The sequence below is a fragment of the Lynx rufus genome, unplaced genomic scaffold (genome assembly GCF_022079265.1).
Source record: "Lynx rufus isolate CCGP_SWC_20201006 ecotype Redwood Valley unplaced genomic scaffold, mLynRuf1.p SCAF_2, whole genome shotgun sequence".
NCBI lineage: Eukaryota > Metazoa > Chordata > Mammalia > Carnivora > Felidae > Lynx > Lynx rufus.
This window is the reverse complement of record NW_025814834.1, coordinates 119115305-119142207: the sequence shown is the minus strand read 5'-3', so window position 1 is coordinate 119142207 and position 26903 is coordinate 119115305. Positions and strand designations below refer to the sequence as shown.

The 26903-nt window shown below is 41.5% G+C and overlaps 1 protein-coding gene across 3 annotated transcripts in view; it reads left to right on the top strand.

The window, feature by feature from the left end:
• Positions 1-26903, top strand: part of CHD1L (chromodomain helicase DNA binding protein 1 like) — a 59429-nt gene that overhangs the window by 20138 nt on the left and 12388 nt on the right. For all 3 annotated transcript variants that reach the window (XM_047083816.1, XM_047083815.1, XM_047083817.1), the window contains exons 6-19: positions 893-974; positions 3948-4110; positions 5779-5934; positions 6664-6756; positions 8077-8173; positions 9901-9974; positions 11590-11700; positions 14657-14771; positions 15399-15552; positions 17813-17978; positions 21786-21934; positions 22900-23063; positions 23599-23807; positions 24855-24953. In XM_047083816.1, coding sequence (XP_046939772.1) covers positions 893-974; positions 3948-4110; positions 5779-5934; positions 6664-6756; positions 8077-8173; positions 9901-9974; positions 11590-11700; positions 14657-14771; positions 15399-15552; positions 17813-17978; positions 21786-21934; positions 22900-23063; positions 23599-23807; positions 24855-24953 — 1832 coding nt within the window. The remainder of the gene's footprint in view (positions 1-892; positions 975-3947; positions 4111-5778; positions 5935-6663; positions 6757-8076; positions 8174-9900; positions 9975-11589; positions 11701-14656; positions 14772-15398; positions 15553-17812; positions 17979-21785; positions 21935-22899; positions 23064-23598; positions 23808-24854; positions 24954-26903) is intronic.

Genomic DNA, 26903 nt, shown 5'->3' with positions numbered 1-26903 from the left:
GTAGGCTCTGTGTGCTGTCAGCATGGAGCCTAATATTGAGTTCAGTTTCATGAACCACGAGATCATGACCTGAGCTGAAATCAGGAGTCCAACACTAAACCGACTGGGCCACTTAGGTGCCCCATGTGGAGACTTTTGAAGAGCATCTCAAAAAAAATAAACATCTTGAGGCGCCTGGGTGGCTCAGTCAGTTAATCCTCTGACTCTTGATTTTGGCTCAGGTCTTGAGAAATTGTTGTTGTAATTTACTATGCTACAAAATGTGCTTTGGAAGTAGCCACCAAAGACCTCCATACTAGTATATCCAACAGATGTATCTTCCTGGACATCTGTAACATTTGATCTTATTCACTGCTTCCCCATTTTTTTAAATTACACTTTTTAAGCTACTGTGACACCAATTTCTCATAATTTTTCTTCTGGGTTTAAATCTCAGCTCCACTGCATTCTAGCTTTATGACCTTGACCTAGTTACCTAATCTTTCTGAGCTTTAGTCTCCTTGTTGGTAAAATGAGCACAATAATGTCTACTCACCATATTCCTTTGGATTAAATAACAGACATAAAGCTCCAAGCACCGTGTCTGGCACATAGTTGGTGGTCATAAATGTTTCCTTTTGCTTTCTGTCTCCAGCTCCTTCTTTTCTGCCTTTATGCACAGGTCTTTCCTGTCTTGGGAAAAAAATTCCCTTAAATTTACTGCCTTATCTAGATGTTGTCTCATGTACATGGCAGGCTTTCAGATAAGAAAGAAACTTGAGTGTGTTTCTAATAGAATGGGCTTAATATTAGTCTTGCCAACAATAGTTATTTTTATGGTAAGACTTTTTGGCTATAAGATATATGTTGGAGTTTTTACACAAAACTGAAAGCTTGGATTTTTCTCTCACAGCTTCCCTTGGAGTGTTCTTGTTGTGGATGAAGCTCACAGGTTGAAAAACCAAAGCTCCTTGCTGCATAAGACACTTTCAGAGGTAAACTCACAGGATAGTCTTAGTTTTTGTATAATCTCCTTTTGAAAAATACTATCTTAGGCCTGTGTAGAGTTAGTTAAGTTGAAACATTTTTTTTTTCAGTCCCGATTTCTCTAGGGCTAAATAAACATTTCATAAGTGACAGAGGTAGTACTTATATGGCCCCACTGCTCCTTCCTCTCATCTTTTACACAGGAAATAACGTGTACTGAAATCTGGTTATCAGGTAATAAGATGCTATCCCAGTAAAATACATTGTAGTTTTAGAAATGTTTCAGCTCTCTTTTGATCTTCTTCAAAGGGGTAGTTCTTTAAAATTAATCTTATTATAACTCTTCTGTCTGCAATAGCAGTTATATCTGACATATTGTACCCTTCCCCGCATTTACCATCTTAAAAAATTTGACAGTTCACATGGAGTCATAAAGAGACCATTGCATGCCATTGACTATTAGCTGCAGTCTCTCTTGTCTTTGTCATACTTTTGAGTGTGACACCCTTGATCTCCTTCCCTTCTCTTGATCTTTGCCATCATTCTGGCACAGTGAGAAATGAGAAATGTCAGTGTAGCCCTAGCCTTGCCCTCTTTTCTGAGGAGCCAGTGGAACAGCTTGTGAGTAAAAAGTGCCTTTCTGTTTGCTGACCTCATAAAGGCTTATTCATGAGACCGCATGTGTGAATTCCTGTGACCATCACTGAAGTTTGGTCCCTGTCCTATAACCAATCAGATAATAAGATTAGAGGTGACTTAGAGGAAAGTCTTAGGTCTGAATTCTGTATTTAATGGGTAAAAGTTGGAGTTTTTGATATTTTGATGAAGATATGGTCACTGTTATTGGTCCAGTCTCAGAGATTGCTATCCCCTGGTGGGGCTGACTCTGCTCTGTGTTTGCCTTCATTTTGGGACTCTTAACAGTATCTTTTTCCCAAAGGATTGTCATATTCTGGCACCTTACTCTATAAGACACTGCATCATAAACTACCATGCCAGTTTACTAAAATATAATGGGAGAGGAGAAGCGGGTGTAGTAAAGGAACCCCAGGTTTGGAGTGGGGAAACTAAGTTCTATTGCTGGCCCCAGAGCCTTTCCTTGTTCATAAGGAAACTAAGGCTCAGAGATTATGTGAGGAAATTTTGTGTGTCATCTAAGCATTCCTCTTTAGGTGAGGTTTGAATCGCAGACGACTTGTTGGTTGGAGAGAAATGCATTTATTGATAGGGCTGAGAGGTGGGCTAATACTGTTTTCAGCTTGTTTGTGAAAGTTGGAAGCAGTTTGTATTGAAACATAGGGAGTTGGTTCTACAAGTTATGCTACGCCTCGTTTACGTTTACAAAGTACATTCACAAAATAAGTACGGTACCTTGACAGAGTAAGGCTGCTGTGGAAGATTATGTAGAAAAGTTTATAAAATACTGTATACAACGAGATCAGCTCCGGATTTTTTTCACCCAGTGATAAAATGGACACTACTCTGAATAAGTACGTGAGCTCATGTGACAGTCTAAGTTGACTGTAGTGACCGGCAGCCCTCATCTTTTTCGGTCACCCCAGCTGTTTGCTTGGTGAACACATATTATAAAAATTTGAGTTGGTTATTGGAAGCATTGATTTCTGACCAGTTCCCATACTTGAAGTACTATGAAAACATTGTCCTACAAGCAGAGCGGGCATGAGTGGATGGACATTGATTAGACAATTTAAAAAGAAAAAAATAAAAGAGATTGCAAAAAAAAAAAATAATAATGACATTCTCAAATCAGTTTTAATTGCATTTCATTTGTTACCTTACTACAAAGCTGTATCATCTTACGACCCTTTCCCAAATCTAAATACAGAAACACAAGAATAAAAATAAAAGCCGTTAGGGGCGCCTGGGTGGCTCAGTTGGTTGGGTGTGCTTATACCTCAGAGCCTGGAGTCTGCTTCAGTTTCTGTGTCTCCCTCTCTCTCTGCCCCTCCCCTGCTCATGCTCTGTCTCTCTCTATCTCAAAAATAAATAAAAAAAACATTAAAAAATAAATAAAAGCCATTAATAATTTACTCCCCTGCATACATTAACATTTGACATATCTGCTTCCATATCCTTTGCTGTGCATATGAACACCTAAACATATAAGTATGCATACTGTTATTCTAGAAATCAAAATATACTGTATTTTTATATTTAATAAGTATGTCTATATACATAAGGGTATATATGTACATGTACACACACTGTATTTCATTTTTTTAAATGAAATATATAAGATACGGCTTTCATTATTTAACTCAAATGGTATAAGTTCTTATAAATGTCAATTTAGAGCTTGTCTTTTGCTTAACCTAGTATCTGTTACTGTTTTTCCTAACCTTTTATTTCATTATTCTCTTACTCTTGGTGTTCTCATCACCTGCTCAAAATTTAAAGAGTTTCTTTCATTTTATGCTGTATGAGGCTCAGAAACATCCAGAAGTCTTGATGTTTTGGATGTGATACACTAATGTTTTACAAAAGGACATTCTTTTAGTCTAGATCTTTTTGCTTCCTGCTTGTAGTGGTGGGCCTGATGCTATAGCTTTTTCAAACTCTTGAGTATATACCATGTGCTTCTGAAGTCTCAATAGACTCACCATGTGGATAGTAACATACTGCTTGAATTCTCACAAAGATTGAACAATAATAATCATATTGAATATTCATGTAGTACTTCAGAGTTCACATAGTGATTTTACTCACCTCCTTGTAACAGTTTCTCCTTCCCAGGATTATTATCTCCTTACAGTTGAAACTGAAGAGGTATTATTCCTACCATCAAACAGCTGGCATATAACTTGAACCTGAGTCCTCTGATTTCATGTCTTCATTGTCACCCCATTAAATCATGCCTCTCTCTGTAAAGGTTTTCATGGGTAACTCATGTAAAGGTTTTTATGGGTAACCTCTTGCTTTCCGAGGTTATGGATTTTTAATTTTTATTTTATGTATTTGAGTTCTCAGTAGTCTTCAGTCTCCTGTTGACCGGAACTCCCATCCAGAATAGCCTCCAAGAGCTCTACTCCCTCCTCAGTTTTGTGGAGCCTGATGTCTTTCCCAAGGAGCAGGTGGGAGATTTTGTTCAGCGTTACCAGGATATCGAGAAAGAGTCCGAGTCAGGCAAGTTCCCTTCCTACAAATCATGCCAAGAGGTCTGGGCCCAGAAACTGGCCTGGTGCATAATAGACACTGGTTATAGATAGAAAAGAAAGAGAATTGATAACCAGACGACACCTTCTAGGGAGAAAGAGCCACCCAAAACTAAGGTGGTGCTAGATCCCCTCATGTCGTTCCCAGTTGTCTGCTATTCATGATTCTTATTTGTTTGTTACGTGATTCTACAGCGGGGCTTCATGGGTCGTTTTTGGAAGAAATGGAAAGTGTCTGCTGGTTTGCAGACTTTTTTCCCCCTCACCTGTCATTTCTATAATTTTGTAATCTGTTAACTTTCTATGCTATTTCCTGAGGCAGAAAAGTATATGGGGTGCCAGAGTCCCGAACTACTCTTCAGCATTCCACAGCACTGGTGTTTCTGTTCGCTGTGCACCAAAATCAGAAGTCTGGGATGGATGCATGGTGGGAGTGAAGCAGGAAGCATCCTCGTTTGTACAGCTGCCAGTTGCGGTCTGCCTCTTGCACCCTTGCCCCTCTGCCTCGTAGAATTCTCTGTCCCTGTAGTATTATCCCAGGACGAGTGTTCGACACCAATGCTAGGCAGGCCTGCCAGTGGGTGTGCATGTCCTGGGTGAGTAGGAGTTGGAAGGGCTTCTCACACCTTGCCCATCCTGCAAGCTGAAGATTGCCCATCCTGCAAGCCTGCTCTTGTTGCCCCCATGTTTAGGGTCCAGATAAAACACACGACAGCCCGTCAAATATTACATGGGACATACTCCTATTAAAAAAGTGTCTGCTGTTTATGTGGAGTTTATATTTCACTGCATTCTTGTATCTTGTTTGCTGTACCTGGCAACCCGACATGGAGCAGAATGCCAGCCCAGGCTAGTTTTTGAAGTTCATGACCCCTGGGGAAGGAGCAGGGGCGTTGAAGTGAAAAGAACTAAGTTTGAATGCAACATTAACATCCAGCTGTGTGACTTTGGATAAGTGTGCTTAATTTCGCAGAGCCTTGCTTAACGTAGCTATAAAAATGGGGACAATAGTCCTTGTCCTACACTTACTTCTAAACCCTTATGCTAGTCAATCAAATTAAGTGCAGAAGTATCCTGGAAACAGTACAACTCCATGCAAATGAGATTATTAATAAAAATCCAGTTCTTTGAGTGTTCCTAGTTCTTGAGTTGAGAGCCAGGAATAGTTTCAGAAGGAAATGGGAAAAAGAACCCAGTGAAGAAAGAAACACAGTTGATCCTTCAGTACAGGGGTAGGGTGCTGACTGCCCTCCCATGGTTGAAAATCTGCTATAAATTTTTGACTTCCCAAATTTAACTGCCAATAGCCTGCCGTTGACTGGATGCCTTACCGATAATGTAAACAGTTAAGACATATTTTGTGCATTACATGTGTTGTATGTTGTATTCGTACAATCAAGTGAGCCAGAGGAAAGAAATGTTAAGAAAATCCTAAGGAAGAGAAAATACATTTACAGTACCATTAGTGTATTTGTTGGGGGGAAAAAAATCTGCACTTAAGTCAACCTGCGTAGTTCAAACCCACGTTGTTCAAGGCTCACCTGTATTATGAAAAATGACAAGACTGGTCTAGCATGTGGAATTGGTATGAAAATTTTGTCCTACACTTCTTGTGTTGTTGGTTTCTTTCCTTACACAGCAAATGAACTACACAAGCTCTTGCAGCCATTTCTGCTGAGGCGAGTGAAAGCCGAGGTAGCTACAGAGCTTCCCAAGAAGACAGAGGTGGTGATATACCATGGCCTGTCAGCATTGCAGAAAAAATACTACAAGGCCATTCTGATGAAAGACCTAGGTAATCAGAGGGCACTTGACTGCTTAGAAACTCAGGATGTGATTTTCATGGAGGGGAATATTTTATCATCACGCATGCTTCGTATAGCAATATGGGATGGGATTTTGTATTCTGAATATCGTTCAGTCAGCTGCAGTGAAACTGTGCGGGGTATCTTTACTATAACGCAGACTTTACTGGTTGTTGCACTGGTGAAATTTCCTTTTCTTCCCCCACCCAATTGTCCATACTGTGTAGCAGTTAGTTAAGCAAACATTCTAGGTATGCCAGTCACACCTTTCATCTTTCCACCCTGTCACATATTTAACATATTGCACACCTTTTTTGTTGAATAAGATTCACTGGGAGGAGTTGGGAGTGGAAACGGAGTCTGTCGCTTTGCATTTTTTTTAGAGAGAGCATGCACGCATTGGGGAGAGGGACAGAGGGGGAGGGAGAGAAAATCTTAAGCATGCCCCATGGTCAGTGTAGAGCCCAATGTAGGCTCGATCCCATGACCCTGGGATCATGACATGAGCTGAAATCAAGAGTTGGATATTCAACTGACTGAGCCACTCAGGTGCCCCAATATGCTGCTAATTCTTAATGCAATTCAGTGAAATTTAGGAGGTTATTATAGGTTTGAGAGATATATACTGAAATAAATAAGGTTATTTATGGAAACGTAGAGTTTTTGAGTTTTTTTGTTTTTGTTCAAAAGTCCATTTCTCCCTGTGTATCTGTTTACAGCTGCATTTGAAAATGAGACAGCAAAGAAAGTTAAACTTCAGAATGTCTTGTCCCAGCTTCGGAAGTGTGTGGATCATCCGTATTTGTTTGATGGTGAGACAGTGCCCTTTTTTCTCACATTGCTTTTCATGAATATTTCTGTGGCCAACATCATAGCAAAATTCTTGAAAAGAATTGCCCATATTTACTGTCTAGTGTTCTCCCTATTTTCTTTCTAATTTTTCTATGTTGGTGTAATTTAGTATACTGTTCATATTCAACTTTCTTCATTTGTCCCCTTAATGTCTTCCCCATGGCTTTGATTTTTCTTTTCAAATTCAAATCCAGCCACAGATCCTGAATTATATTTGGCTGTCTCCTTTGCTTTTTTTTTTTTGCCTTTTTTGGTCTTTCATGAAATTTCAGTTTTGAAGAATCAAGGCCAGTTGTTTTATGGGTTGTCTCATCTGGATTTAAGGATCATGTCTTCGTGTTTAGATGTCCCGTTGTCTTAAACCCACTCCATGGCCAGCCTTTCATCATCACCATTGAACTTTGCAAGTTTACCAGTGATACCTTCAATGGTTGTCCATTCGCATTTTAATTAACCTCTTAAAACCTTTGACACAGTTGATCACTTCTTTCTTGAAACACTTTCTTCTTTTGGCTTTTGGAATGCTTTCTATTACTTCTCCATTTGCCTGTATCCACTCCTTCTCAGCCTCCTTTGCTGCTTTCCCTGTACCTTAGAGATGTCTGCAAATTTCCCTCTAAATGCTGTTTTAGCTACACACCGCACATCTCACTATGTAGTATTTTCATTTTCATTCAGACTAGGGCTTTTTTGAGTCATTCTGACAGGTAGCCTTTGGGACGCTTCCAGGACTTTTGCGGCCTTGGGAGCACTAGAATGGGTAGGACCAATGTGGAGGGTTTGCTGCAGTTCTTTTAAGGGAGTGTTTGCCAGGTAGTACTATGAATTGCAGAGTCTTAATCAGGTGCATTTCAGAATCTTTTTTTAAGGCAGGGGGGCATTGGGAACTTGTAGATTTTGAAAGAAACCCTCTAGGTTATTCTGACTGCCATCCCCCAGCTTGAGAATTACTAGTTTATACATCTAAGCTGTATTTCTTGATTTGTTTTCTCAAGCGAGAGTCTCAAATTTTCAATTCTCTGGACTTTAGCATGTCCCTGTGCCTCCTTTTCCTAAAGAGTGGGCTTGTTCCTTGAATGGACATTTTTTGTCATATTGGGGGTATTGGCTCTGTGATGTTAAGCAGCACTGGGATTATCATGCAAACACATAATTATAAAATGCCTTAAAGAGAGGTGAGACTTGGGCCCATTATCAGAAGGAGCTTGGCCTCTTGCTGTAGCCTTGCCTTTGGCTTCTCTACTCAAGGAGTCTGCCCTGACTGGGGACACATTTTTCAGGTGTGGAACCAGAGCCTTTTGAAATTGGAGACCACCTGATCGAGGCCAGTGGGAAACTTCATCTACTGGATAAGCTCCTGGCATTCCTGTATTCCAGGTAGGTGGTTGGTTCACATTTTCTGCTCTGAGCTGGTGATTTTTAAAACCAGAATAATGAACAACTCATTGATTTCTTAAGACTAATTCCAGTTTTCCTTTTTTTTAAGACCCCGATTCTGGTTCCATCTTCTCACCAACTACACCCACAGCCATCCCCATCCCACCCCATCCCCTCCATAATCATCCTTCCTTTTCCTGAATTCCTATAGCACCTAGGATCCTAATCTAGCACTTGGCAATGCACTGCCTTAATCTGTTGTCTGGTTAATTGGTATTAATCTTATCACTCCAACTATATTGTTTAGTTCCACAAAGAGATAACATCAAGCATTTCTTTTTTAATTACTTGCTGGTACCTTGCATTAATTGGCACCTAATGAAGGCTTAGTAAATCTTCACTTTGGTTAACCTGTGGCATTTGGTTCAGGGCGAACTTGGGGGATTCTTTCCCAGACACATGAATTGGGTAGCAGAAGACTAAGTCACTTCTGGAGCCTTAAAATGTTCAGCTAAGTGTTCAGTAGGCTGGTGGCCAGCCTCTACCTGATCCTTCTGGTCCCCAGTAGGACAGAGGAGTCTAGAAAAAGCCCAGCTTCCCAAGGGTTTCTAAGTTGTCCCTATGGGACAACTGCCCCAAGTGGGCCTGAACTAACCTCAAAATCTCAGATTTGGCGAAATCACCCAACATTAGGAATGTGCAAATCAAATAATTGCATGTCTTATTGTATTTTATTGGCTGTGATATATCTACTATAAGTGTGTTTGAGGTAGAGGAGGACCCATAAACATCTTCTGTCCAACCTTTTCATTTCACAGGTGATAAAACAGGCCCAGAGTGGTCATGACTTGTCTAAAGTCACACAGCCAGCAAATGACAGAGATGGGATTAGAATTGAGGCCCTTGGCTTCAAGTTCAATGTCCTTTCCAAGTATTTGGGGCTAGAGTCTTGAAAGGGTTCTTCATAATTGTTCCTTTATGTGCATCGCAAGCTCAGATTAAATTAGTTTTCCTAATGAGACTCTTGTTTTGATAGTGCCGTATTTCTTTATGAAAACTTAAATAATACCTGACAACATAGGACTGTAGGCTCATCTTCATTCTTGACTTAATTCATTTTTCCTTTTCCTTTCCTCTCTTCTCCCTGTATGTAAATAAGTTTTTTTAATGTATTGTAGGGGATATGAGATGCCACCTGCCCCTTGCTTCTCTAAAGTGATACTTTGCAGACTTTTCAACTAATATAGCTGGAGATGAGAGGCTAGTGATTTTATACTCCCCAAGGAGAGAATGGCTATGGATGGCTGACCCCAAGTTCTTTGGGGTTTCTGACTTGGGCTTTTGTGCATTTGAATTTTGCATTTTATTCTTCCTATATCTTTCTTTATTTTTCTGTTAAAAAGAAAGTGTATTTTTCTCTCCATTAGTAAATTGACATTCTAGAAAGAGGTTTCTTGGTTGTACTAGGACTTTCTATAGGCTCTAGTGCATTGACATTTGCTCCTGGGAATATCCCCACTCCAGTTTGAGAACTTGTGCTCTGCAGGATATGACTACATGTGGAGCTATTTATGTGGAACATTTAGCACGTCTGAGGAAGTCTCTGTAAATGATTATGATATTTATATTTCCCCTTTGGTAATTGTATTCTTTGGTAGGTTTCACCTGAGGGAAACTCACCTTAAATACCTAGAGTTGGCAGCCTTTCCTTTTCTCTTTCTTGCCAGGGGCCATCGAGTTTTACTTTTCTCCCAAATGACCCAGATGTTGGATATTCTCCAAGACTACATGGACTACAGAGGTGACATCCCTTGGCCATTACGTTGCTTAAGCCTTTTTAGCAGTCCATCAGGTCCATGAAGAGTAATCTGGGGTGTGGGGATATTACAGAGGAAAGTAGTGAAAGAACATTAGCCTGAACCAAAGGAAGATTGAAAGTAAGGAGAGAGGTGTGTCACACAAGGATTGACAGCTGGGTAGAGACACATGAGCAGAAATAAACACACACATTCCCACTGGCGATGTGATTTAAAATTACGGGTACTGGAAGAAATGTGAGTTGCAGAAATGTTGAGTGATTTGAAAATGCTTGCTAAAAAAGAACTTTCAGTGTCTTGTAACATTCAACTCAACATTTGAGCATTTGTTCAGGAGCAGTAGAGAAGATGAAATTATAGAGATCTCACATATCAGCCAAGCGAAAGGAATTTTTTTTCTGTATAAACAATAGGGAATGTAAGTTATTACCTGGGTATCCTGTTTAATATATAATAAAATTATTGTGGAGGGCTTCTGGATGACTTACTTAAGTGTCTGGCTCTTGATCTTGACTTAGGTCATTATCTCACAGTTTGTGCATTCAAGCCCTGTGTTGGACTCTGCACTGATAGAGCCTGCTTGGGATTCTCTCTCTTCCTCTCTCTCTGCCCCTCCCCCACTTGCATGCTCGTGCTCACTCCAGCAGGATAAATAAACTTTGAAAGAAATGTATGTGGGATGATGGGAAAAGGCTGTAACATTGATTGTTCATGAGATCAGTGGTGAAGGAGTATCAGCTTCAGACCGTACAAATTTAAAACATGAATTCAGAGTAGGTCTCTCAGAGCCACTTGATGCCCTCCAAGTACTGTAGTATACCTGGTCCATTGGACACTTGTCAGGAAATGCCATAGGCATGTTGAGGAATCTCTAGATTCACAAACAGCGCTTGAGAGTAGGATTCCCCTTCTTGACAGGGTTCTGTGGTGATGGGTGGAGAATCTGTAGCTTCATTGAAGGGAAGCTGCTGGGCCATTGGGCAGGCTCACTGACCAACTCCCAAGTGCTTGTCTTACTGCTTGCATAAGTTAAGAACTCTGTCGAGGCACAATTGGAAACTGCCCTGCAGCATGGTTCACAGTGTGCTTCAGGGTTGGTTGGGATAGTCAGAATTGACTGTTAACTCCACGACTGTCAGATACGTCAACTGCATGTATTTCAAAAACCCAGAGAGCTATGTTATGTTGAGTTCTTTTGTTTTTAAATGTTTTATTATTTATTTTTGAGAGAGAGACAGAACATGAGCAGGAGAGGGGCAGAGAAAGAGCAAGACACAGAATCCGAAGCAGGCTCTAGGCTCTGAGCTGGCAGCACAGAGCCCACTGTGGGGCTCGAACTCACCAACCGTGAGATCATGACCTGAGCCAAAGTCAGATGCTTAACCGACAGCCATCCAGGCACCCCTATGTTGAATTCTTTTGTAAAACAATGAAATGTCCCCTAAATTTAGATTTTTCCCATGGGATTTGCTTGAAGTAGAGGTATACCTGTATACAGAAAGGGATAAAATTAGCATTTGCTTCTGAGCTGACAATGTTTTATTCCCCAAAGAATATGTGAAAAGGGTTTATATTTCTGTTTTCTTTTTCTCTGTGAAGGGTACAGCTATGAGCGCGTGGATGGTTCTGTGAGAGGAGAAGAGAGACACTTGGCCATTAAGAACTTTGGACAGCAGCCTATTTTTATTTTTCTCCTGAGTACCAGGGCAGGTAGGCCACATAACCATTGACAAAAGCAGACAAATAAGGGGAGATACAGTACTTTTACATCCTGGCCATTAGCATGTTTTTCCTTAATTCTCTGAAAGGTGAGGTCATTAAGGAGGAGCGTAAAACAGGGGAATTGAGGGATTTGTTGTAAGTGTATCGAAGTACTGGGCTCCTAGCATGGGGTTCTTTCCTGTCCAAGTTTTCTAAGCTGCCAAGTAAGGCTGAAACCAGGGGTTGTTGGAAAGTAATTTTAACCTGCTTTGACCACTGAGCTGGGTTGTCCTGTAAGATGTCTGTAATTCACATTCAGTAGAGACCGCTCTCCTTCCCAGCTATGAATTTGGGAAGTGAGATAACAACCTGTCTGCTAGTTATCCCTCCTCCTTACATAGTCTGGAATAGTGCTGTGAAAGCTTAATCAAGTCTAGCTTTTTAAAAAGTTGTGATCCTAATGAAATTGCCACCTCTTTGGAATTATTTTTAATGTGACTTAAGTCATAAATATTTTTATATGACATTTGTAGTGCTTTTATACACTCTTCAGTTGTTTGAAATCTGTTCATGGAGATGAAATTATTCTTTTTTTTTTTTTTTTTTAATTTTTTTTCAACGTTTTTTATTCATTTTTGGGACAGAGACAGAGCATGAACGGGGGAGGGGCAGAGAGAGAGGGAGACACAGAATCGGAAACAGGCTCCAGGCTCTGAGCCATCAGCCCAGAGCCCGACGCGGGGCTCAAACTCACGGACCGCGAGATCGTGACCTGGCTGAAGTCGGACGCTTAACCGACTGTGCCACCCAGGCGCCCCGGAGATGAAATTATTCTTATGTCATGGAGCAAGCAGACCTTAGTGTTGAACTTCTAGAATCTTAGTTTCATTATCTTAGTTTTTGTAGACCTGAATCTTAATGGAATGGATGCAAGAACATTAGGGGGATGTGTGTCCTCTATTAAAGAGACATCAACATCTTTCTAAAGAGAGAGTTCTATCTTAAAAAGTATTTAAGTGTCTAGTATGGTGAGGGTGCATAAAAGACGTGTTAAATAGAATCCCTGACCATAAGGAGATTTTCTCACCTGTGTGTGTCTCATCTCTGTACTACAAAGATATAATCTGATTCGTTTGGCTTCACTCGCTTCCAGTGTCATAGACTGCACCCTTCATCAGCCATTTATTCATGTCCTCAGTTGTCTCTGGGGTGGTCTTAGGAGAAGCTGGAAGGATCAGGGCAAATGCATCTTCAGTGTTGGGAAAACAGCTCTCCTTCTGCTGTAATGATTTTGTCATCTTCATATTCCGAGAGTGGCATCACGTTTGAAGGTCTAAAATTAGGAAGAAAGAGTAAGCTCCTTGGAGTACTAGAGTCAGTCAAAACAGAGTAATCTTTTAAGAACGGAAGCAATCCTGGACATGAGCCTTTTCCAAACAATGATGATCACATTTGCTATCACTTTTTAGCTGTAAATTAGCAGGGTTATTTATTTAACAGGTTTCCCTCCAACTTTCAAATAGTTCTGTGATTGAATTATGTTGCCACCGGGTGGCAGTGGTAGCTCGTGAGATGTTCCAAACAAGAATGGAGAATAGCTTATTTGTAAAACATCACCCCTTAATTTAATGAGGAAGCGCTGAACTCAGATGTTAACCCAAGAAGAAGAAAACTTTTATGGCTCACGCTGTGATGAAATAAGTGCCAGGGAGATTCTCTGGCGTAGTGGGTGAAAGCGAAGGCTCTGGAGCCAGACTGTGTGGGACTGACTCCTGCCTCTCTCACTTCCTGGCTGTGTGATCTCTGCTGAGTCCCTGGACTTCTCTGCTCTTCTGTCTATAAAATGAGGGTAATAATAGTAAACTACTCATAGGGGTGTTGTGAGGATTGAAGGAGTCAGTATACATAAAGCGCTTAGAACATTGCTTGGCACGTAGTAAGCACAGCACAAACGTAGCTGGCATTATTATAAGGTCTAATTTAGCATCTCTCAGTAATCAGTCTTTATTATGTCTTTATTCCAGCTTTAATTTTATATGAAGGCTTTAATTAGAATGTTCCTGCCTGACTTGTCTTGAGAGCCAGCTTACAGTTGGTAGCCCATCTCAAAAGTTAGTCCTTAATTCAAGCTGTTGGAACAAGCCCTTTCAGCTTGCTTGTCTCCGCAATGAGCTGTAACGACCCTGGCAAGAGGGAGTCCCTCTTGTACTTGTTTCCACATTAATCAAAGACAAAGCTGTAATTTGCTTTCATGGTTCTCTTAATTAATTCTCATCATCCAAGAAGCCTCCTCATCCCTTTTCCTACAATGCTGAAGAAAGATCAGAAAGTTGTCCCATGGAGTGTTCTTATCCTGTGACTGGTTTTGTTACCCACTCTTTGATTAATGTGGAAACAAATACAGAAAAGACTTTCTAAAGTTTTCTCCAGTCAGAGAGAGGTAGTTTCGTGCTCTGCTGAGGAGTGTAATAAATAAATGTCATCCCCTGCTCTCATTAGCTTGCATCAGGGATCTTGCTACCTTAGCTATAACCTGCAGTGGATATTAACTCCTCTCTTAGCAGTGTCCACAGCAGAAGACCTCTTGCATATTTAAAACTGTTTTCTTTTGAAAGAGTGTGTGTCCTCTTTCACAGACTATTCTAAACAGACCAAGATTTTTAAATGGAAGAGATGTAAATTGGCTTCCTGGGACTAACTTCAGTATGTACTTTTACTGTTTGCCCCTGCTCCCCTCATTCTGTTACTTTCAATAGTTAAGTTTTCCCAAGTCAGGCAATAGGAGCCCAGGCAGCAGTGTTAACCACTGCAAGGTCCTGGAGTTCGGGATGGGTGTTAGTCTGAAAGGTGAGGCCAATTGTTTTGTCTGATCTTAATTTACTACTCGTCCCTGTAGCCTTGCACCTTTATGGTCTAGCCCGTAGCCAGCTTGCTGCTGATCACATTCCTTTTGCATTGTTTTCAGGTGGAGTGGGCATGAACTTAACAGCTGCAGATACTGTTATTTTTGTTGACAGTGATTTCAATCCGCAGAACGACTTACAGGCAGCTGCCAGAGCTCACCGGATCGGCCAGAACAAGTGAGAGATTTCAGCATCAGTGTTTTTCCACATCCCTGGCTCCTCAGCGGTTCTCGGTTGGGGAGGGAGGTGAACGACCTGGTGGGCCTGGTGACATCCCAGACTGGAGGGTGAGAGAGCACTGGGTTTTAGCCCAGCTTTGCTGCTGACTCGTTGAAGACTGCTGGCCAGCACACATTCTTCTTGCACACGTGATTTGTTAAGAACCACAGTCAAGCCATGAAATAGAAGCCATGAACTTCTAAAGACGAGAAGGAACCTTTAGAAGTTATTTAACTCTTTTTCACCTGAGTTAAGGTCTGATTCAGTTTAAAAATGAAGTTCTGGCGTTGTAGAGTTAGGCTACAAAGATCATGGAGATCTGCCTGAGGTTTTCCTTCACTGTTCCCATCAGGAACCTCAGTTATGGCCCCTCTTCATCCCTTGACTCTCTTGGAAATCTTCAGTGAGTACCTCTGGGAGGCCAGATCTCTCTAACAGATGCTCATGTCCACAGTACAGTGTCCCTTTAGCTGTACCCTGAGCATGGCATTTGGGGTTTGTTTCCCTTTAGGTGTATTGAACTTGCATCATCTGTTCATCTGTGCAGACCCTCATGGCACATTTGTCTCCTTTGACCCCGTACAGGTCTGTTAAAGTTATTCGGCTGATCAGCCGAGACACTGTGGAGGAAATAGTCTGTAGGAAAGCGGCCTCCAAACTCCAGCTCACCAGCACAGTCATAGAGGGAGGCCATTTTACTTTGGGGGCCCGGAAACCTGCAGCCGATGCTGACCTCCAGGTATAAGATCTTATTCTTCCTTTAAGAATGTGTCCTGTTGTCAGTATTTTCTTGTGGGTGAGAAAGCAGATGCAAAGAACTAGCTTTAAAACCCATTGTCCCCAGCTACACTTTTGTTCCCAGGTCTGTTCCACACGTACCTGCCATACTGTCTACTGCATGCAAGCAAGGAGCTAAAAATGATTGTGATGAATAAAGGTAGCAGAATATGGAGTGACAGGGATGGGTTTTAGATCCCCTGACTTGGATTCACATCCAAGCCTTGACACTTACTGGCTGTGTGGCTTTGAGCAGATAGCTTGACCTCTCAGATCTACTTCAATTTGCATTTTCAAAAAATGAGAATATTGCAAGTTACCTCAGAGGAGTGTTAAAAAAAAATTAGATAAAATAGAGAACTCGGCATAATAAATGATGGTTAATCTCATACCTTGTCTTAACCCCAGAGCTTTTGATCAGTGAGTGATCTTCATAGTCAGAGGATGGTAAATGAGATCAGGAATTCAGAATTGTTCCATAGGAGAAAATGGATGAAAGATGAGAGTTAATTGCTTGAGGAAGGGAATATTGGATAGGAAACAAATGCTGACTTACAGATTTTCTCTTCTGGAATGGGGCTTCGAGTTACTCTACAGCAGCCCCTGGGTTAAAATTAGAACTCATGATATATCCTAGATTCTTCCATTTTGCCCAAAGGGATCATATTCACTGAAACAGTTGGAGAGACGCACTTCCGATAGTACTTAGCACAAAGTAAGCATTCAGTAAATGTTCACTGCATCTGTCTCACTGTAGAATAATGAAACTGCTTTCCCTCTTTCAGGACTTCAGAACTCTATACATTTTAGATTTAATAAACCACAACCACATCTTTTATTACTAGGTTCTTTGTATTTTATTAAATTTTTTTTTTTCAACGTTTTTATTTATTTTTGGGACAGAGAGCATGAACGGGGGAGGGGCAGAGAGAGAGGGAGACACAGAATTGGAAACAGGCTCCAGGCTCTGAGCCGTCAGCCCAGAGCCCAACGCGGGGCTCAAACTCACGGACCGCGAGATCGTGACCTGGCTGAAGTCGGACGCTTAACCGACTGCGCCACCCAGGCGCCCCGGTTCTTTGTATTTTAAAACAAACAACGAAGAAACTGCTTTCATCTGAGACCAGGTCACTGGGTTGTTACCTTCGTTTTGGGCAACCAAAGAGATAACTAGTAGAGTCTGAATGAGGAAGAGAGAAATCAGACATTAGAACCAGAATGTAACCTTCTGGTTTCCTGGAGCTGAGCAAGAATCCCAACAGAGCCCTGTCAAACAGCCAGTGTTGGGAACAGTTTACATTCCTACCAGTATTTGGCCTAATATTTACTAGGCCATCTAGAGATAACTGACCCAGTCTAAAAGGATAAGATATGAACTAGAAGTCTAGAAGTCAAGATGTGAATCTACGTTGATTTGGAATCTAAGAGTTAGTGCTTAAGGAGGTGCAAAGTTGGAAGTAGGTATTTAAAGCCAGGGAAGTGATCTGAACTGTTTGGATGGTTCTTGTGACCCTAGGGAATGGGTAGGCTCAGTAGGTACCTTTGAGATAAGGGAAGAGAGGCAGGATAATGCAGTTGTCAGAGGAGTATTGTGACCCTAGGGAATGGGTAGGCTCAATAGGTACCTTTGAGATAAGGGAAGAGAGGCAGAATAATGCAGTTGTCAGAGGAGTATTGAAGAAGATTAGAATTGAGAAATGGCCTTCAGGTCTAGCCATCAGTTGTTACTGGTCTTCGTGAAGGTGAGTCCCGTGGAGCGCTGTGGTAGGAAACCAGATTGCCAGAGGAGAGAAGTCAGTTGATGGTGGAGGGAAGGTACCCAGCATAGCCTTCTTCCAAGTTTGTCAGTGGGAGAGAAGCTCACTGGGCCTCTGACTTCTCGCGTGGCCGCTGGAAGTGCCTGTGGCCTGTGAGAAAGACTCCTGAGAAGTGCCATAGATAATGCAGGATATTACTGTTCTTGAGGAAAAAAGAGGCTAATTTTTTTTTTGTCCTCGAGAGTTGTCAGAGTCATCGTCACTGATCAGTATTTATCACCTCTCTGCTTGGCCATCATCCAACCACTAAACGGCCCTGTTTGTATCATCGTCGTGGGGAGAGTAGAACAGCTGGCCAGCAGGGAAGGAGCCTGCCCTGTGTCAGCAAGCCATTTAGCAAAACACTGACGTCCCAATGCCTGTTTTCATGAGAACCAACTGGACTTTTTCATTTTCTCCATCAAGTTGAGTGAGATACTCAAATTTGGTTTGGATAAACTGCTGTCATCTGAGGGGAGCACCGTGGATGAGATAGACCTGGAGACGATCCTGGGAGAAACAAAAAACGGCCAGTGGATCTCTGACACCTTGCCTACAGCAGAAGAAGGAATCCGGGAGCAGGAGGAAGGCAGTAAGTGGGGGGTGAAAGTAGAGCAAATGGCACAGCTGCCTGATTTAGACGTGAGTGAGAGAGGTCCCGATAGGAAGTCCTGGAGAGTGCTCCCTGGGGCATCTTTTCCTACCCAGCCCTATTCTCATTGTGGGCACACTGTTGAAGTCTTCCTTGGTCTAAGAACTCTTCCTAGACTGACTAGCAATTGCCTGTTCCCTTGTAGCTGAACTTTGAGCCCACTCGATATTAATGCTTGTGGTAGTATCTCAAGGATTTTAATTTGTACTTTTTCCTGCCTTCGTTGCAAGCATCTTCTCTTTTATTAGTAAATCCCACTGTCCTTATTATGGTTGCCCTCTCATAGTGAGTCCTCTTCTGAATAGTAGAATGATTTGGTTTTTACATGCTCGTTAATACTGGTTGAGCATTTATTCTGTGCTCAATCAGAAGTGTGTACCGTGTCCTGTGCTTAATACCTGTTTTTTCGTTTAATCTTCACCATACTTTAAGGTGTAGGTACTGCTATTTTTTTACTGAAACAGTACATGTAAATCATGAGATAATTTTTGTCTTTCCTGAATTTGGTCAACATTTGTCTTTTTTGTCCATTTCGGTTCTGAGTATTTGAAATTCTGACTTGAAGCGTTTTTTCACATAGGAGCTTTGTAAAGATATTCCCCGCTGTCTTACAGTCATTTTATTGTCTTGTACCAGTGGCAGCAAGAATTCAGTGTGGACGGGGGTGAGGTTTGAGGGTCTTACTCTAGACTTAATTCAAGAATACCTTAATTCAAGAGAGCTGTAGTTTCTTTACTAGATGATGCCTCCCTTTTTGGTAGGGAGCGAGATTGGCAGGGACTTTGGTAGGGACTTCTGGTTTTGTGATTCTCTTGTTTCTGTAGGATCCCCACTTTTCATCACTTGCTTCCTTTCTTTGCCATAGAACTGCCAGGGGACGTCTCTCTCTCTCCCCTAGAAGCAGTGCCTTCCCAGATTGCTGACTGCATGCACTTTCTAGTCCCTTCCTTTCAGTTTCTTGGTAGCCAGTGCTCTGACCTGAGTCTGAGACGTGTTCTTACTGTTTTTCTATTTAGGTTGTGGCACTGTGTTCAGGGGGCTGTGTCTGACACTGCCTGTCTTCTGCGTCACTCTCAAGTCTGGTGTGGGCTCGGGAACTGGCTCCATTGGCATTTGAATGTTCATTTCTCTACTTATCTGCAGATTGAAGTTTGTAATATTCTCAGACTCCCTAGTTTTATAGAAGCCATGGATTAGTGGTGGTTTTACAGGGTGTACAGAGAGATTGGGATTTAGGCAACTAGCTTCATTCTACGGGATACAGCTCTTTGACTTTTCTCATTTTGTCTTTTAAATTTCTTAATATTAGTATCCCATTTTTATTCTTCAGATACTCTTTCTTGTTCTCTGTTTTACCTGTATCTTGTTCTCATTTCACAGATGTAATGTCCTCTCTTGAGATGTTTATCATAGCTTTTGAAAAGTATTCTTTTTCTTTCTTTCCTCTCATTGCTGCCATTGCTGTTTTCAAAATTTTTTTTGGAACATCTTGTTTTTGTCTTGAGTTTTCCTGAAATAGCTGGTGTCCTCTGGCTGTCTGAAAAACATGTGCTGGTGAAGGGCCGAAGCTGACAGGCAGCCCCAAGCCGAGCAGGTGTATCTTGATCCTTATTCCAGCATTACTGGTTGGTGACCTGGCTTCTGTATTTGAAGTCTTTTCATTGGGCAACTTAGTTTCTCCAGATGAATCCTTTAGTATCTTTCTTGGGTTGGAATAAACCTGTTTGCTCAAATTGAAGAGACCACGGGAGTCAAAGGTTAACGGTGCTCCTGTTACTTGGTACACAGAACTTTCTCAGATCCCGTACTGTCCAGCGCTCTGTCCTTATACATCCTAACCTTCGGAGGACTGACAGGGTCTCTAGTCTCATAATCACCCCTTGACTAGGCACCTGTGTTTGGCTTTCACGGTTTTTCTTAATCCGATCTGATTGCTTCAGCCACTTTCCGTTTTCCAAGAATTACTGAACTTTTCATTCACTGTTGTCTCCTGGCTTTTCAAAATCCCTTCACTGCTATTTAGTGGTTTTAGGTGGGAGGCAAAATGGATGCATGTGACCTGATTTTGAAGTTCTGTTTGGATTACATTAGTGAAGCTTGCACCCATTTCTGCACTCATTCTAGATTAATTTGAGATTACTTTCCTCATGTTACTAGGACAAAATAAAATTTTGTTGTTTTCCAGGAAGACTTCTATTCTTTAGTCAGTCCAGCTGCCAGAAAAGATTTTCCACTTGTATTAAAATTTGGAATCTTCTCTTTGATCAGTGAGTACAGTTTCTGTGGTAGATGGTGCCACTGACAGGACACAGATGAGGGCCTAGGCCTGTGGTCTCCAACCCCCTCTTGGCTGAAGAGTGAAGACAGGGAGCACGATTAAAAATAATGTAAATGAATATGAAAGACCAGTAGTTAAAGCAGCTCCATCAAAAATAAATAAAAAATAGGGTTGCTTTATCTGGAATGCTAGGGTTTTTTTTAAAAAACATATTTATAGGTTGAGAATTGCATGCAATATGAAGCTACATATGTTGATCATATTTGACACTTCTCAGCTCTTTATTTTTTTCCCACTTGTTGATAGAGCACCTCATTGAAAGCACCCTGCTGATTTAATTAGCAAATGCCAATTAGAATTACAGCTGGTTGGATTTGGGTACAAGTGTGAAGCAGTTGATCTCTTGAGAATGAAAATGTTTTGCTTTCATACTCTCTAGAGAAAACATACTTCTAGCTGATTTCATAATGCTGTGAAAATACATTCTTTGGTAATATGTGCTATTAAATACGTTTCACTTTAGAATCATTATCTCATCTCTCTGTGGTTTGCTGGTCTTGGCTGGTCATGACCTCTATCACTGATTCATGATCTTGGCATATCACCCAACCTCTTTCAGCCTTTGTGTCCTCATCTGTAAAATGGTGCTGTTAGTGTCTGCTTTACTCTTTTAAATAGTTGAAGAATCAAATGTGATAATAGATGTGAAAGTGCTCTGACAGTACAAAATGCTATTCAAGATTACACTGTTGTCATTATCGTTATTACTGTAACCAGCATTTGCTGACTTGTTCACTCCATCCTTCCGCAGACACAGTAATGCACAGAAAAGAGCATGTTGGCTCTTGAGTCAAAATCCTGCCTTCATTTATTAACAGTGAGAACTGGAGTCCCATGATCCCTGTCTGAGCCTCATTTTTCCCTTTCTTCAGCAGGGTTAGTTATACCAAGATCGTGGGGAGGCTTCATAAAGATACTTTATGCGATATGAAAAGAATATTGTAAATCTAAGGGATTATTTTTGTGATTCTCCATTTTCTCATAATTTGCCACTTTTCTCCTCCTTTTCTGTAATATTAAAGGAACAAGTTGAGTATTAAATAGGTGTCCAATAAAAAAAAGCATGTTTTCAGTTACCTTTTATTAAGTGATCTTAGTGAGATCTATGCTGAAGAATAGTGTGGAATGAGTGACAGGGGATCCAAGACTCAACAGGGTAGAGGTATCCAGCAGAGACTTGCAGACCAGCCAGAGATGGACCAGAAGGGCAACAGCCATATCCTCTCCTTTAAAGAGTAAATGTATGAGATCCCCACCCGTCAGTGTCCGTGGGATCCAAAATCACAAGCTAGTCTTAGCCCATTTAGAACACAGGTTGTTCTCTTGTTTGCCTTACTTTTTGCTTTGAATGGAATTAATCCATTTTTCTTTAGTCTCTAACATTTCTGTTTTGTGTTTTATGTTCTTAGAAAACCATATGTACTTATTTGAAGGTAAAGATTATTCCAAGGAACCTAGTAAAGAAGACAGAAAATCTTTTGAGCAACTGGTGAACCTTCAGAAAACCCTTTTGGAGAAAACTACTCAAGAGGGCCGATTACTCCGAAATAAAGGCAGTGTAAGAACTGTTAATTTATGTAGAAGAATAAATTCTTCCAATTTCTAAGAGAACCAAAAATGATGCTGGGAGTGGTTTATTGAGAAATAAGTATATAAATATTTGTTGAAATGTAAGTATAATTAGGGGCCCCTAAGTGTCTGATTTCAGCTCAGGTCATGATCTCGTGGTTCATGAGGTCGAGCCCCACATCGGGTTCTCTGCTGGCAGCACAGAGCCTGTTTTAGATCCTGTATCCCTCGCTCTTGCTGCTCCTTTCCCCCCTCAAAAATAAACATTAAAAAAAAAAGTTGGCATAAATAACATCAACAGGAACAGTGTGTTTTACCATTTAATGCAGGCGAAAGCAGCCCTGTGCATCTAAGCCACCCCAGAAGGGATACACTGTATCACACCAAAATACCGCACTCTACTCCTGATAATTTGACTCTGTCACTAAGAGAGGGTGGCAGTCAAGAATGATACATGTTATGTCCATGGTATTTGACACTTTGTACGTGCTCATTAAATGCTACCCACCATTAAGATAATCATAATGTTGAAAGACTCTGTTTAAGAAAGAATTCTATAATACATTGTAGGAGGATTTCCTTTAACAGTGGTTAAACCTAAAATGGCCTCCTGCAGGATATGCTTTGTATAAAAAAAAAGTAACTTTTCTGAAGCACCTTATTCCTGTTGAAATTAATCAAAATGATGTACTGTTGAACTAGCCATGCCAGTGCTTTGGTTGAGTTTAGATCACAATATCCTGGTCACCAGGCCAAGTGAGATATGTAATATGAACAGTAAATTGAAGTGTCTTGCCACGACCTCCCACCACACAAGGGGCACAGGGATGCAGCTTTATGAAATATTAGTAAGCGTGTTGCTTTCACACAGAATGAGTGTTAGGGATGAATGAAACTCAAGAAGGAATAGGCAGCCCCCAACCTTCCTGGTTATGGATCTTGTTCGTCCTACAGGTTCTCCTCCCAGGCCTTACAGAGGGGTCTGCCAAAAGGAAGCGGATTCTGAGCCCAGAGGAAGTGGAGGACAGAAGGAAGAAGAGACAAGAGGCAGCAGCCAAGAGAAAGAGACTAGTGGAAGAGAAGAAGAGGAAAAAGGAAGAAGCAGAACATGAAAAAAAGTACATGTATATTATTTGACTGTATTCTAATAAAGCTGAGGGTCACATTTGATAAAGGAATCACTGTTGTATAGAGTCCACAGTTGAATACTTTAAGCTTGCAGAAAACTTCTATAGAACTGGTAGTTTCTATGGGTAATAGAATATTTTTTTTAAACATCAAATGTTAACCCTAACAGTTAGTGTGCTTTTGTGAAAAGTCCTGAGTGCCGAAGGCAGAGAAGATTCATTTAGTTGAAGCAAGAAAAGATTTTATTGTAGCTGCCTGACAAAGAGTAGTTCCCTTGAACGGTACCTTATTCTTAAAAACAGGGACATGCGGTGGCTGCTCGTTACTGAAGCATAGTCAGGAGGCAGCTAGGTAATCAGTAAGACTTCTTGTTGACTTACAAATAGGCAGAAAACTGCCATCACGGTGAGTGTCTAATTGCATTTCCACTGGGCACTTACTGTTTGTGAATAGCAGGATGAATTGCGCTCTAAGGGAAATTGTGAGAGGCCAGGTTAATTTCCTTTTCTCTCTGGCGTGTTGAAGGATGGCCTGGTGGGAGTCCAGCAATTACCAGTCCTTCTGCCTGCCTTCTGAGGACAGTGAACCGGAGGACCTAGAGGGCAGGGAAGATGAGGAGAGCTCTGCCCAGCTGGATTATGAAGATCCAGAGTCAACGGCCATCAAGTACGTTAGTGGTGATGTCACCCACCCGCAGGCTGGGGCGGAGGACGCGGTCATCGTTCACTGCGTCGGTAGGTAAATGTAGTACGGGCCCAGGATGGGTGCTTTAATCTTTGTGGTGCTAAGAACTGGGGAGGAGGAGGCAGAAGCCTGACCTAGGAGTGATTGATGGGCATGGTGCAGTCATGTGGTTAAGAAAGGTCAGATTTTCAAATCCAGAGACTTAAATTTGACTCTTGGTGGTGCTCTTATTTACCTGGTTGCATAGCCTAATCTCCCTGGGCCTCAGGTTCCTTATCTGTGTAATTGGATAGTATCTTTCCTATTCTTTGCACAAGGTTTTTAAGAGGGTAGAAGGAGGCAACATATACAGGACAACTCTTAAGTGTGTCCCCTGCCCCCACCCCCATGACCTTGGCACATTTTACTCCTCTGCCTGGAAGGAACCCTCTTTCCACAGGTAGCCACAGCAAGCATTGGTCAAACGTCTGCATCTCAGAGGTCTCCTGAATGCCTCATATAAAACAGATCCCACTTCCAGGTCTCTATTGTTCTCTACTCCTTTTTCCTACCTTATTTTACTTTATTACATGTGTCACCACTACATATTACTTATTCGTTTATATGATTATCTCATTGCACTAGAAAATAAAATTCATGGGAGCAGTGATTTTTTTTTTTTTTTTTTTTTTTTTGGTCTTGTCCACTGCTATAACCCTAGTGCCTGGAACAGTGTCTAACATGTAATACATGCTAACAATGATTGAATGACTGTAAATGGAAAATAGTAACCAGCTATGGTAGCAGTAACTCAAAGAAGTCATTTAACCTTTCTCCTTCCTTACCTGTAAAATGGGAGTTGTATGCTGTTGTGTCCCCAGTGCTTCAGCTGTTTGTTATGTTACGTCTCCTCTCCATCTTTCCTATTAGGATGGCCAGGGATCTTCCATAAAACCTAATATATTTGAGAAGTCCCACCTCTGATATTCCTGGGAGACTAGGTAGTTGTCTCTTCCCTTTGAAAAATCATTCTTTTACAAATCTAGTGGGTGTACCTTTGTTTTTAAATTGTGGATTGGACTCTGCCTTCTATAAATGAAAATTTTTTCTTCTGATAGATGACTCTGGCCGCTGGGGCAGAGGTGGTTTATTCACGGCTTTGGAAACACGATCCGCCGAACCAAGAAAAATATACGAGCTGGCTGGGAAAATGAAAGGTAAGAAGCAAAACAGAGAGAAGGGGAAGGGATGGAATGCGAGTGGAGAGGACACTTAGGACAGGTATCACATGGGTTATGAAGCACTGGTTAAGGAGTTGGAAGAGCTGGTTGGAGTCTCATTAGCTAGTTTTTTTTATCATGCAAGCAGTTATGGGACTTTGAGGCGGTCCCTACTCTCCCTGTGCCTGTTTTCTCATTTGTAATTTTGAATAATACTTATTCCACCAGCCTCATGGAAATGCAGTGAGAATAGTGGGTGTGGAAGTATTCTGATACATCAGTCCCTGTGTGCATGTTATAGTATTGGCACGAAGAACATTTCATTGCTTACGTCCACTGTGGCCAACTCACCCCATGTTCATAAGGGAACATGCCCCAAAATGTCAGAGATCTGTGGGAGAGAAATCAGACACACCATTAAAATGCTAACAGGAGCTCGGGTTGGCTGTTGAAGAGGAGGAGGCTGTATTAGGAAGTTAGCATAGGCTGAGATCCAACATTCCCTAGAGACAGAAGGAAAGCTGCTTGTGGCCAGAGGAACTTGGGAGTGTCAGTATTCTCCCTTGGCATGGAGAAAGAGAAAGGGCATCTTCTTTTATGTACAGAAATCACAAAGTAATATGAGGAGTAAATTTATTATTGTAATTATTTCCTGGGGACTTGAGTGGCCAAGCGACCTTACCTTACCTTACCTTCAGATTCCTCAGAGATTGGCTTTTCCTAATTCTTCTGTCTGGTTCTCTAGGATGGAAAGGGATATAAGGACTTAGAGGGAACACTCTTTCTACTCAAACAGATCACTGGCAGAGGGTTTAATAGGTTAAAATAACTGAGCTCTAGATAGTGATTGGGCAGTTGGAAAAGCAGAGAATTCAGGAGAGGGCAGAGATAGAAATGAAGACTGAGGACTGCCTGTTTGGATTCTTGTTTGAAACTGTGAGGAAGGCAGGACAGGAAGATGAGAGGACAGGGAACAGAACGTGGAAAACACCTCCACTTAGGAACTGTAGCAACAAGGGGAGACAGAAGGAAGTGTCAACTAAGAGAACCTTGAGAATGGAATATTTTGAAGTATAAGGGAGGAGAGGGTGTCAAGAAGTGGTCTGCATGGTCAGGCGCTGAAGTGAGGGTGAAAACTGGGGAAAGGCCATCTGATTTGCCCCAAGCGTAGTCGCAGACCTTGGCCTACTTTGAGGAGAGTCTGAAGGCTGAACCTTGGTTACACAGAGTTAAAGTGTAAGTGGTCAGTAAGGAAACAGGGTTGAGAGTGTGCATTCTTTTCTGAAGACGGACTAAAACAGGGTAGAGCAGGGTAAAGGAAAGTGTGAGCTAGAATTATCGGGCAGGGCTGTGTAGAGGTAGTGAAAGTTCTCTTGGGCCTGGAAAAATGGGTTGAATTTTAGTGGGTGGAGGGAAATGGAAAAGGATCCCTGTGTCTCATGCTGTGTGGTATTTCCACAATTCCTGTCATTCCCAGTACGGGGTGTTGAATGACCCAGACAGTTACACAGTGAATGTTTTTAGGGCATGGTGTGTAGGCCAGGCAGGCAAGAGTAGCGGGTTGAGGCTGAGGAATAGAGGAGAGTTTGATTTTAAAGAGAGCGATCTGGACCACAGCAGGGAGACTGCACGTGGCTTGTCCAGGAAGATGCCATTCTAAGCCAGACCTTATCCAGTGGGTAATGGTTAGTCATTTGGGAGTTTTGTAGAGAAGAATGGCATAACACAGCCAGTATTTTAGAACAACTTAAAAGATTCGGGTGTGCGTGAAGTGTATAAAGCCATAGAATTATTTTAGCGCATTTTTTTAGAGCATTAGTTTGCTTTGATTTGGATGAGGTAGGAAAATGTACAGATAGATATAGTAGAGTGCAGTGTTGGAATGGTTTCAAACAAACATAAGCCTTCTGAAGGAATTTCAAGTTCATAATGCTCTCCCCTTTCCAT